This window comes from Malus sylvestris, chromosome 4, assembly GCF_916048215.2.
Source record: "Malus sylvestris chromosome 4, drMalSylv7.2, whole genome shotgun sequence".
NCBI classification, from domain to species: domain Eukaryota; kingdom Viridiplantae; phylum Streptophyta; class Magnoliopsida; order Rosales; family Rosaceae; genus Malus; species Malus sylvestris.
This window is the reverse complement of record NC_062263.1, coordinates 27,547,315-27,559,549: the sequence shown is the minus strand read 5'-3', so window position 1 is coordinate 27,559,549 and position 12,235 is coordinate 27,547,315. Positions and strand designations below refer to the sequence as shown.

The 12,235-nt window shown below is 39.1% G+C and overlaps 2 protein-coding genes across 2 annotated transcripts; both read left to right on the top strand.

Annotated features, from left to right (window-relative positions):
• The first annotated feature begins 2,914 nt into the window (after positions 1-2,914).
• Positions 2,915-6,582, top strand: LOC126618980 (26S proteasome regulatory subunit 6A homolog). Its single transcript, XM_050287220.1, has 10 exons — positions 2,915-3,139; positions 3,425-3,541; positions 3,912-4,019; positions 4,223-4,414; positions 4,516-4,707; positions 5,344-5,462; positions 5,583-5,670; positions 5,848-5,967; positions 6,056-6,196; positions 6,314-6,582. Exons 1-10 carry the CDS (start codon positions 3,023-3,025, stop codon positions 6,389-6,391), a joined length of 1,272 nt encoding a protein of 423 aa, XP_050143177.1. The 5' UTR covers positions 2,915-3,022; the 3' UTR covers positions 6,392-6,582.
• A 1,429-nt stretch (positions 6,583-8,011) lies between these two features.
• Positions 8,012-11,636, top strand: LOC126618982 (26S proteasome regulatory subunit 6A homolog). Its single transcript, XM_050287221.1, has 10 exons — positions 8,012-8,219; positions 8,468-8,584; positions 9,197-9,304; positions 9,463-9,654; positions 9,762-9,953; positions 10,264-10,382; positions 10,481-10,568; positions 10,754-10,873; positions 10,961-11,101; positions 11,367-11,636. The coding sequence occupies exons 1-10, from the start codon at positions 8,103-8,105 to the stop codon at positions 11,442-11,444; spliced, it is 1,272 nt and encodes a 423-aa protein (XP_050143178.1). The 5' UTR covers positions 8,012-8,102; the 3' UTR covers positions 11,445-11,636.
• The last annotated feature ends 599 nt before the right edge of the window (positions 11,637-12,235 follow it).

The window sequence follows — 12,235 nt, the reverse complement described above, 5'->3', positions numbered from 1 at the left end:
TTGTCTTATTTCAACTAAAAAAAAAGTCTATGTCTAAGATTCTAATCTTCCATAGGAGTGGTATCCTCCTGAAAGTCAGAAACCTCCATCTTTGTAGTCTCCGGTTCGTCCACTTGCATGAAGTTTGATTCAAACTTCTTACGACGAGAATGATATTCATCTACAACCTTCTTGGGAGCACGGAAAATACGGGACCAATGGTCATTTGAACCACAACGATAGCACATATCGTCATTCATTGTGGCAAGTGCTTTGCCCTTATTCTTGAAGTTCGGGGCCTTAAGAGCGAGGTTTGGGCGCTTCTGGGCTTTGTTTCCTCCCTTGGATGAGCCTTGACTCTGTTGACCTTGGTGGGATGGCTTCTGGCCGCCCTTACCACGCCTCTTTTGGCGTTTTGGGTGCTGATTAGTGCTATAATGTGCTTCAGGCACAGCAGTAGCCCCAGTAGGTCGAGCTTGATGATTCTTCATCAACAGCTGGTTCTGCTTTTCAGCAAGAAGTAAAACAGAGATCAAATCCGAGAACTTAGTGAACTTCTGAGCTCTATATTGTTGCTGCAGGACAATATTAGAAGCAGAGAAGGTCAAGTAGGTCTTATCCAGGAGATCCTCTTCAGTCAAAGTTTCATTGCAAAACTTGAGAAGTGATCGGATTCGACAAACTTCAGAATTATATTCATTCACAGACTTAAAGTCTTGGAAGCGCAAGTGCTGCCAGTCGTGTCTTGCTTCAGGCAAGAATATGTCCTTTTGGTGATCGAAACGATCAGCCAAAGCGACCCATAATGCACGTGGATCCTCCTCAGCAAGGTACTCAGTTTGCAGAGCGTCATGAATATGTCTTCGGATGAAGATCATAGCAGTGGCTTTTTCAGCTTCGCCTACAGGTTCAGTTGTTGCTTCTTCAATAGCAGGACTCAAGTTTTTGGCAGTGAGGTGGAGCTTCACATCTTGAACCCACTTGAGGTAGTTCCTTCCAGAGACCTCCAAAGCGGTGAAGTCGACTTTGTTCAAATTCGACATGTTCCTATCACAAATAGATGGACAAGATGTGGTTAGTGTAATGGAGAAAAATCAATCCATTCACATAGGAGTAGAACATACAGGTTCTAATAGACATGTATTGGTTTAATTTTGCATGAAAAACTTCAGGTTTTCAAACAAGGCATGTTTATAAGAAACTTCGGGTTTCAAAGTAATTATGAACTTCAGGTTCATATATTCCTGCAGGCAAACACAAATATATATGCAAACAAATATGCAACAAATATATGCAAAAATATATGCAAAAATATTGTATAATGATAATTGAATTAATTTATTTGATCTTCGGGGCCAAATTAAAGTGTGGGTGAAAATATAAAAACCCATATTATTTAAAAATATTAAATAATAAAATCTCGGGGCCTAAAAATATAGGCAAAGCCCACTGGTGGCACATGGAGCTCACGGGGAGACATGGGCAAGGGGAATGGGCTGCTGTGTGCAGCCCCAAAAAAAATTTCTTTTTTTTTTCTCACGGGTCGCTTCAGGCGAGCCAATTTTTTTTTTCTTTTCCCGCACAGGCTGGGCCATGACATCTAAGAGCAGCAGCAAGCCCAAAGGGCCCTGATGCAGGCCGAAGGATAGGAGCCCAATAGGGCTCGGGTTTTTGGGATCAAACACCCCAGCGAGTGCTGGGTGTGTGTCGCCGGAGAAGAACACCGGACCTAGCGCTTCTGGAGTCGGTCAGGGTGTTGTTTAAGACTCGATTTGAGTCATGGTAACCATGGGGGTGAACGGAGATTTGATAAAATCTCGATATTCATTGTAAAACCCTAGAAATTCGATTGTAATTTAAAAATAAATCGAATTTTCAGACAAAAATTCGTCGGGGACGACTGCAGGTCGTCGGGGGTAATTGGGCATGGCTGCAGGCCATGTTGGTTGACGATTTCATGGGTGGCGACGCCTTCTTGGCGTCGGGTCTGGGTGTTGGGCCTGGAGCCATGGCTCCAGGATTGGTTCTCGGCTCGGGAAAGCATGGGGGATGAGTTGGGCCATCGCAGGCTGCGGGCCTGGTGGCTTGTGGCTTGCATGGTGCAAGTGCACGGGTTTGAACAGAACCCTAATTCCCCAATCACAAAATATATATTTTTTTTTAAATTTTATTTTTAATTCAATTATATTATATGCATGTATAATTCTAATGAATCACATATTTACGTTGATGCATATGCAAATAATAGTTTCAATGCATGTACATATGTAAGATTCAATTCATGGCAAATATCAAATTCACATAATTGTAGCAATTTTGGTTATGAAGCATACACAATTTATGTAGAATCTAAAATACGTTAAACGTAAAGTTTGGTCATGCATCATGGTGAATGTTCATGCTATCAGGGCTTGCAAAATATCGAGTTAAAAGTCGTTGTTTGGAAAGAACCTGATTGCGTGATGATATGGATGAACTGGATTGATGCAGAAAAAAAATCTCCAACGTCAGATTCCTAAGCGCAGCGGCAGGAGCGTGCTGATAACGTGGTGTGGTCTATTTTTATCTAACAAAATAGAGAGGGCCGGCGGCAGTGGGAGAGAGAAGAGAGATGTGTGTTTGTAGAATTGTAGGGGAATGTGTGTGTTGTTATCCCTCCTACATTGTGCCTTTATTTATAGTAGTAAAGGGAGAGAAGATATTCCTTCTCCTCCGAGTAATACAAGTTGTAATAGGAAAGAATAACTAGAATCAAATCTAATCTAGGATTTACACAATCATACTTATTCTAGGAATGTTTACAACAATAATATCTTTATTTATTTGTAAATGAGAATTTTTAAGTATGATTTTCGTCAAAGCAAATTCGAACTGCACTATTTCTCGTTCTGACAGCAAGTCCACCGCCGAACAGTTCACACAAAAACCTTTTTAGTTGTCGTTTTCGTTGGAAAACAAAAACAAAAACCTTTACTCTTTCCCAGCTCTCTGTGAAATCTGCCGCAGAAAACTCTCTCGGTTTCTGAGGAATAATCGGAATCCGATGGCGAACCTCATGGTAGAGGACACGACTTTTGAGGACGATCAGCTCGCCGCAATGACGACGGAAGACATCGTTAGAGCAACTCGTCTTCTCGACAACAGGATCCGCATACTCAAGGTCCCTTCTTTTCTTATTTTTCTCTCTCACTTTGGCACTTGTTGTACTCTAGGGTACTACTGATCGGTGCACAATTGGGATGAAATACTTGATTTTGATTTTAGAGTTGATTTATGATTTGGGTTTCCGATGGATTTGTTTGGGAAATTTTGATTTTTTTAGTTGGATACGTTGGACGATGCTTTTGTTAGGTGGGTTTTTTCTTCTTCTAAATTTTGGGGATTTGAGATTTTAACATGTGAATCTTTGACCTTTTTTTCTGGGTTTTTGTTTGTGGGATTGAAGGAAGAAATGTCAAGAACAAATTTGGAGCCGGACTCGTACAAGGAGAAGATAAAGGAGAATCAAGAAAAGATTAAGCTTAATAAGCAGTTGCCCTACTTGGTGGGCAACATCGTTGAGGTATGTGTGTCTTCTTGTATTCTCAATTGTTTACATAGACAATTTGGAGAAAAGGATTGGTTTTTTTTTTATCTTTTCTTTTCTTGTTAGGGTGAGTGAATTTGAGGTCGGTAAAGTAACTCTCTTTAGTGAAAATTAGAATACGCTGAATATTGAGAATCGAACTGGAGTTAAAATGTTGTAATGTAGTTTAGGGTTTACCTTGTTTGAGTTAAGAATTCGCGGGGCAAGCAAAGTTGATAATGGAGTCACCCTAGCTTAAATATCTCAGGAATGGAGGTACAAATGATGACTGTTACTAAAGTCTGTGGACTTGGGGAGTTCTATTAGCCTTACGCTCTTATTGGGTTTTTTATTCTGTATCTTTCAGATTCTGGAAATGAACCCAGAAGATGAGGCTGAGGAGGATGGTGCAAATATTGATCTTGACTCCCAAAGAAAGGGAAAGTGTGTTGTTTTGAAAACATCTACTCGCCAGGTAATCCAGCGACTAATGCTATGCACTTATTTACTTATACCACCAGCAAAACAAATTACTGCAGTCATCTGCATCATTGCTTTTCTTTTATATTGGTGAATTTTAATTGTGTGATATGTGTTTACGGCTAAAAGAGACTTGTGTGAAAATCATATTTGATGCATTATTCAAAAGCAAAATTATGGGGTTTTGTTTTACTGCAGACAATCTTTCTCCCAGTTGTTGGGCTTGTTGATCCTGATACCTTGAAGCCTGGGGATCTTGTTGGTGTGAACAAGGATAGTTACCTGATCTTGGATACTCTTCCATCCGAGTATGATTCTCGAGTAAAGGCTATGGAAGTTGACGAAAAACCAACTGAAGACTACAATGACATTGGAGGGCTGGAGAAGCAGGCAAGTTTCACATTTGAGACATTCTCTGTTGAGGCGGTCATGGTTGTTCTTAGATACCAAACATTTGAATTTCGTACGCTAATTTGTTTTTATTGAAACAGATTCAAGAACTAGTTGAGGCGATTGTTTTACCCATGACCCACAGTGAGCGTTTTCAGAAGTTGGGAATTCGCCCACCAAAGGGAGTGTTATTGTATGGACCTCCTGGAACCGGTAAAACTTTGATGGCTCGGGCTTGTGCTGCTCAGACAAATGCCACTTTTCTGAAACTGGCTGGTCCCCAACTGGTTCAGGTATACCATTATTCGATACAGTTATCACGGATACCTTTTTTTATGCTAAGTATTTATGCATATGTTGATTTATGTGCATGTTGAGCATTGAGCAGCCGATATTCTAATGGTTTTGAGAAATGCCACTTAAGACATTATTTTCATAGTTGAATTTTCTGCATTTTGGCATAGCTTTTGTTGTTGCTCTTATTGCTCTGAGTAGACAAGGATTGTCTGTTTCTTAAATTTATAATGCCCTTGTATGCACTAAAGGGTCCCATGCCCTGAAGAATTTATTTGTTTGTGACTTTGGGTTTGCTAGATTTAAAGTAGCTGTTTCATAGATTGTCCTTTATTTTACCTGTGTCGTGTAAGGAGGGAATTGGTCCTTTTGGGTACGCACCTAGAGGGTCCTGCATCCTGAAGAATTGAATTATTTGTTTGTGACTTTGGGTTTGCTAGATCTAAATTAGTGGTTTCTTAGGTTGTCCTTCGTTTTACCTGTTTCATATTAAGAGGAATTGATCATTTTGGGGAGATGATCTCTGTATTAACAAGCTCTTTATCCTTAAACATGCTCAACTTTGTAGGATGTGAGTAAACTTTGGATTTGTAACTGGGTCTTTAATGAAGTAATCGTACTTGTAATTGATGTAGATGTTTATTGGAGATGGAGCAAAACTTGTTCGCGATGCCTTTCTGCTTGCAAAAGAGAAATCCCCCTGCATCATTTTCATAGATGAAATTGACGCAATTGGCACGAAACGGTTTGATAGGTAAACTATACTTCCTGAGCAGTCATTTGAACTAACAAATTTATCCATAGATATTGTTTCCCATTTTGATCACTCCATTCTTTCCTGTTTGAAATTTATGCTCACTTTTTTTTATTGCAGTGAAGTGAGCGGGGATAGGGAGGTGCAGCGTACAATGCTTGAGTTGCTAAATCAGCTTGATGGATTTAGTAGCGATGACCGTATCAAGGTTTGTTTCCTTGTCTGCAATGTATTTGCTTTTCCTACAACTATGATTCACTTCACAATACAAGGTGTTCGAGACTTTTGAACTTCAGTTGAATCTTAACATGTTCCATACTTTTAACTACTGGGAATCTAGCATGTAAAATTTGATAGTGGTACCATTCTTTTGTCTTAAATGCAGGTGATAGCAGCAACAAATCGTGCTGATATCCTGGACCCTGCTCTGGTTCGTTCTGGTCGGTTGGATCGTAAAATTGAGCTTCCTCATCCCACTGAAGAAGCAAGAGCTCGGATTTTGCAGGTTTGTCTTTTACCATTGCATATGTTTTGTGATTACTTTTGTGCTTGGTGATAACATTGTTATTAAAACCTTTACCTCAATCCTGTAGATTCACTCAAGGAAGATGAATGTTCATCCTGATGTCAATTTTGGAGAATTGGCTCGCTCGACCGATGACTTCAATGGAGCACAGCTAAAAGCTGTTTGTGTGGAGGCAGGCATGCTAGCTCTTCGCCGTGACGCGACTGAGGTGATTCTCTCTCTATCACTTACTGCATACGTCTACTGACTTGACTTTGTGGGTATACTTAAAAACCTGCGATAAGACGTGCGGTAATCGTAAAGTTTTGTTTTGATTCTACTTCAGGTGAACCACGAAGACTTCAACGAGGGGATTATCCAAGTTCAAGCGAAGAAGAAGGCTAGCCTGAATTATTATGCCTAGATCGAACGTTGGCGCGTTTTCGTTCAGAAAAACCAAACCCTCCTTTGTGTATATTCATCGTTGTAGTGATGCTTGAAATCTAGTTAAAAGATATTTAGGTCTGGCTAGGAACCGCTACTGGTCAGCTGCTTTGCCCAGTCGCTCCGTGTGTAACTGAAATGTTAGTTGATGGGTAAATACCTCTTTCTGCATATCATCTCTAATTTTCATTGTTTATCTTTGAATCTTTGGTGGCCTCTGTTTCCCTTCAGATTTTGCAAGAATATGGTTTACCGCTTCTGTTTAATGTGTTGCAGGAATATGGTCTTTGAAATATGTTTACTGAGAGATTTTTCAATATGTCGGGAACATGATCTGATAAACCCAAGTACTCAGTGAAAAATTTCTCGTTCACCGTAGTTTCTGTGTTCCCCATCCCCTCCCGCATGTCAACTCTTCAAGACTATTTGAATCTTTTAGTTTCATTACTCTCCCAACACATAATTGCATTATTTGTCTGTTTTTCTCTGTTTTTATTTTTTATTTTTTATTTAAGTAACCTCGAGGGTACGAGGGAGATTACATTTAGGAGTCATAGAATTACAATCATCGTCAAAAGAGCGTCCCGAATTATATTTGGCGACCCTTCAAACCATTCAAGCACAATTCATTAGTTCAAGAGAATTTTGTCAAATGATGTGACTCTATTACCTTCACACAGTGTTCTAAAAAATGCCCTAAGCGGCCGCCTAGGCGCTAGGCGCCTTGGAACCAAGGCGATTTTGTGCAAAATGGTTGGAAAAATCGGGGTGGCTCTAGGCGGGCTAAGCGGTTGGGTGGTTTTTTATTTTTTAATTTATTTTTTTAATTTGTTTAAAGTCCAAGTATAATTATATCTTGAAATTTCGTTAATTTTATAGAATAGGTGTGTTGTGTATCAACTTAAATTCCAGGATGCTAAAGATAAGTATTTTACTTTACTAAATTTCCTTATTTTCCTCCTATTTTCCATTTTATGTTGTTTTAAATTGTAAACTTGTTGTACATGCGTCATCCTACAATACTTCTCACTATGGTTATATAGCATATATGCTTAATGTGTTTTTAAATTTTAGACTTGTTGGATACTCTTTTTGCATTTTATCATTATTTTATTATCTTATCCATGAATTTCATACAAGTATAATTTTTTGTAAGTGTCAATATGCACTTATTTACAAGATATACAAGAAATTTACCTAAATCCGCCTAGGCGCTAGCCTGCCTCCCGACTAGCGCCTAGTGTTTTTTAGAACGTTGCCTTCACATCGAACAAACAAGTATTTGTTTCTCGGAGTTGTCTTCAACAACAACTTTGTATCATATATAATATATTACACATCCCAAAAGTGGTGTATCCTCTCCTGGATTGACTAATCCCCTGTAAATACTCTACTAATGCGTTTGTTTCATCGGACTATCTCAAATATTTGTATCAGTTTCCCTTGGATTTCTTGCCTTACAAACTGAATTAAATTTGTTTCGATCCTACTCTCGTCGTTGATCTATTGGGCCGGGCCCAGCATTTAGTGTCTATACGCAATTGGGCCCAATAAGAAAAATCTCCCATTTTTACTCGTCTGTTCAGAAAAATCCTTTCTTTAAGAACAAGTAGAGAAGCACTCTTCCTCTCCCCCAACACTCTCTCAATCCGCAGCTGAAAACTCTTCTCTGAGAAGAAGAATCGGAATCGATGGCGAACATGATGGTAGAGGAAACGAGTTTTGAAGATGATCAGCTGGCCGCGATGACCACCGAAGATATTGTACGAGCCACCCGTCTTCTCGACAACGAGATCCGAATACTCAAGGTCCCTTCTCTCTCCCTATCTGTGCTTGCGCTTGTTTAGGGATTGCCTTGATCGATGCAAAATTAGGATGAAAGACTTGATTTTGATTTTAGGGTTTATTTGTACTTCTGTTTACTGATTGATTTGTTTGGGAAATTTTTAATTTTTAATTAGGGTGTGGGTTTTTCTGAATTGGGTAGCTTTGGGATTTTATTATGTGAATGTTTGTGTTCGTTTGTTTTCCTGATTTTTTGTTTGTGGGATTGAAGGAAGAAATGTCAAGAACAAATTTGGAGTTGGACTCGTACAAAGAGAAGATAAAGGAGAATCAGGAAAAGATTAAGCTCAATAAGCAGCTGCCGTACTTGGTGGGCAACATTGTTGAGGTATGTGTGTCTTCTTGTATTCTCAATTGTTTTCGTGCGAAAACCTGTTACATAGACAATTTGGAGAAAGTATTGATTTTTTTTATTAGTGTGAGTGAAGTTGAAGTCATTATAGAAACTCTCTTTAGCAAAAACTAGAATACGCAGAATATGAGAATCGAAATTGGCATAAGATCTTGTACTATGGTTAGCATACAATCCAGTTGAACTACACTCTTTGAAACCATGAAAGAATTTATTTTTTTGAGAACAGGATATGGGCCAATATGGCTTGTTTGAGTTCCAATTTTGCCGTGTGAGCAAATATCTCAGATATGGAAGTACGAATGATGGCTGTTATAGTAAACTGTAATAAATTGGAGGACTTGGCTCCTTATGTATGTCATTGCAACACGACATCTATTTCCGCGCAGTCCTTTTCTAATTTTAGTCATATAACGAGTCTACAAAGATGTAATTTAAATCTTTACTAGTTATTGTGTGGTTGTTTTTCATTTAATATTAATAAGAGTGTATTGAGAACTTTAAGCTCTTTGAGTTGATATTAGTATGTTGGTGGTGTGTGGGAGGGAGTTCTGTTATCCTTAGGCTCTAATATTCTGTATCTGTCAGATTCTGGAAATGAACCCAGAAGATGAGGCTGAGGAGGATGGTGCAAATATTGATCTTGACTCCCAAAGAAAGGGAAAGTGTGTTGTTTTGAAAACATCTACTCGTCAGGTAAGGCTGCATACTTATGTTATATAATTTTATCCCCGAATGACTTTGGTGACTTGTATCATTGATTTTCTTTTTTCTGATATATGTGTTCTCGGTTAAAAGAGACTATATAGGATGCATTACTGACAAGCCAAATTATGGGTTTTGCTTTACTCCAGACAATCTTTCTGCCAGTTGTTGGGCTTGTTGATCCTGATAAATTGAAGCCTGGTGATCTTGTTGGTGTGAACAAAGATAGTTACCTGATCTTGGATACTCTGCCGTCTGAGTATGATTCTCGGGTAAAGGCTATGGAGGTTGATGAAAAGCCAACTGAAGACTACAATGACATTGGAGGGCTGGAGAAGCAAGCAAGTTTCATACTTTGGACATGCTATTTTGAGGCATTCATGGTGTTCTTAGACTTAGATACCGAACATTTGGATTTTGTACCCTAATTTGTTTTTCAATGCAACAGATTCAAGAACTAGTTGAGGCGATTGTTTTGCCCATGACCCACCAGGAGCGTTTTCAGAAATTGGGGGTTCGTCCACCAAAGGGAGTGCTATTGTATGGACCTCCCGGAACTGGTAAAACATTGATGGCTCGGGCTTGTGCTGCACAGACAAATGCCACTTTTTTGAAACTAGCTGGTCCACAACTGGTTCAGGTATAGCATAATTCAATATGATTATTACTTATACCACTTTTTTTTCCAATTAAGAATGTGTGTTGAGCATGGGTAGGTGTTTTCCTAATGATTTTGACATACTAGTGCATAATAGATTTGTTTGTATACTTTGGGTTTCGTTGATTTAAATTAGTTGTCCATAGATTTTCTTTTGTTTCACCTGTTTCTGATTAGGAGGAACTGATCCTTTTTGGGAGAGTAAATAGTCTGTGTAAATGTGCTCAACTATTGTAACTTCAGATTTATAGCTGTGTCCTTAATAAAATATTTGTACTTGGAATGGATGTAGATGTTCATTGGGGATGGAGCAAAACTTGTTCGCGATGCCTTTCAGCTTGCAAAGGAGAAATCTCCCTGCATCATTTTCATAGATGAAATTGATGCAATTGGTACAAAGCGGTTTGATAGGTATGCTATACTTCTTGAATTCAATTTCATCGTGGATATCCAATTTAATCGTTGCATTCTTTCTTGATTGAAATATATTCTCTCATTTATGGTTACAGTGAAGTGAGTGGAGATAGGGAGGTGCAGCGTACAATGCTTGAGTTGCTTAATCAGCTTGATGGCTTTAGTAGCGATGATCGAATTAAGGTTTGTTTCCTTGTCTGCAAGTCTATTTGCTTTTCCTGCAACTATGATGCATTTGGAAATACACAGTAGATGTTCCAGTTCCAGTACTTGGTTGGTATCTTAAATGCAGTTGATAGCAACAACCAATCATGCTGCATAACCAACTTCGTTTTGATGACATAACCAACTTTGTTGCCTTAATGCAGGTGATAGCAGCAACCAATCGTGCTGACATCCTCGACCCCGCTCTTATGCGTTCTGGTCGGTTGGATAGAAAAATTGAGTTTCCACATCCCACTGAAGAAGCAAGAGCTCGAATTTTGCAGGTTTGTATTTACAATTGCATGTGTTTTGTGATGACTCTGCGCGTGACAACATTCTAATCTATTACTATTTTCTTCTTAATTTTGTAGATTCACTCAAGAAAGATGAATGTTAATCCCGATGTCAATTTCGAAGAATTGGCTCGCTCAACCGATGACTTCAATGGAGCACAGCTAAAAGCTGTATGTGTGGAGGCAGGCATGCTTGCCCTCCGACGTGATGCCACAGAGGTGCTTCTCTCTCTACTAAACTGTTCATACTAAAAAAGGACAGTGATTTTCACACTCGTTTTCTCCTTTTGCACTCTGTTTGCATCTGTCCCTTTGATTTGATTTCCCGTATTGGGGAGAAGAATAGAGAGCAGGGGGAGAAAATTGGAGTTTGAAAATCACTTCCGTACACGAATTTAGTCAGTCTACTAGTTAACTGTTTGTTTGCTTAAAAATGTTATACGAAGTGTACTAATCTCGAGTATTTGTTTTGATTCTCCTCCAGGTGAACCACGAGGACTTCAACGAGGGCATTATCCAAGTTCAGGCAAAGAAAAAGGCTAGCCTCAATTATTATGCCTAGACTGAATCATTTTATGTAACTTGTTCGATTTTTTTCAACAGACTTGTGTAATTTGCATCTCGAGTCGTCGTATTTTCTGTATTTTTTCTTCCTTTCTTTCTGTATCAAGTAACGGATAGGCCACTGCACTAAGCAGCCATTCTGCTGTGATACTTGAAATTTAGTGAAAAGATATTAGATCCTTTTTCTCGACTCTCTCGCTCTCTCCCGGTTTCATGTTTCTTTCTTCTAACAAGACTTGTGATTATGTCAAATAACGACGACATATCAATCAATTATTAGCGACATTATCAATGGAATCCCAATTAGTTGATTCATTTAAACTGATGGGTACACAGAACGTAGCCTACCCAGCAGTATTGAGACTGATAACATTGGTAAACTGCAGCTGTTCATAAGCATTATATAATGCTTACCAAACCGGTCCTCGGGACTCAAATGGTTACCAAACGGATCCTAAGATGATCAAGAGCACACATGAGGTCTTTTGTGTAAGTACCAAAATTTGAGTAACTTTCTGGGTTCATAGAGTTTGGGATCAACATTTGGAGAGAGAACCAATTCAACCCGCCGGCGGTGGTTGGGGTGGCTGTCCGGTGTGCGAGGAGTTGGGTTAAGTTGGAAATTCTGAGAAAGAAAAAAATTGAAGGGGAGGTACCTTCATTAGATTGTGCGGTGACGATAAAATGTATTTAACCAACTGAGCAACAAAACCTTATTAGGATCTCAATTCCAAGGACGAATCCAGGATTTCAGTCAACTCGTGCTCCCAGCCTCCCACTGTCTCTGAT

Excerpts from the sequence above, each read along its gene's own strand:
- LOC126618980 (XM_050287220.1), top strand. The coding sequence starts at position 3,023 with ATGGCGAACCTCATGGTAGAGGACACGACTTTTGAGGACGATCAGCTC. Across the intron at positions 5,968-6,055 it reads CAAGAGCTCGGATTTTGCAG|ATTCACTCAAGGAAGATGAA; the intron begins GTTTGTCTTTTA and ends TCAATCCTGTAG. Across the intron at positions 6,197-6,313 it reads TTCGCCGTGACGCGACTGAG|GTGAACCACGAAGACTTCAA; the intron begins GTGATTCTCTCT and ends ATTCTACTTCAG.
- LOC126618982 (XM_050287221.1), top strand. The coding sequence starts at position 8,103 with ATGGCGAACATGATGGTAGAGGAAACGAGTTTTGAAGATGATCAGCTG. Across the intron at positions 10,569-10,753 it reads GTAGCGATGATCGAATTAAG|GTGATAGCAGCAACCAATCG; the intron begins GTTTGTTTCCTT and ends GCCTTAATGCAG. Across the intron at positions 11,102-11,366 it reads TCCGACGTGATGCCACAGAG|GTGAACCACGAGGACTTCAA; the intron begins GTGCTTCTCTCT and ends ATTCTCCTCCAG.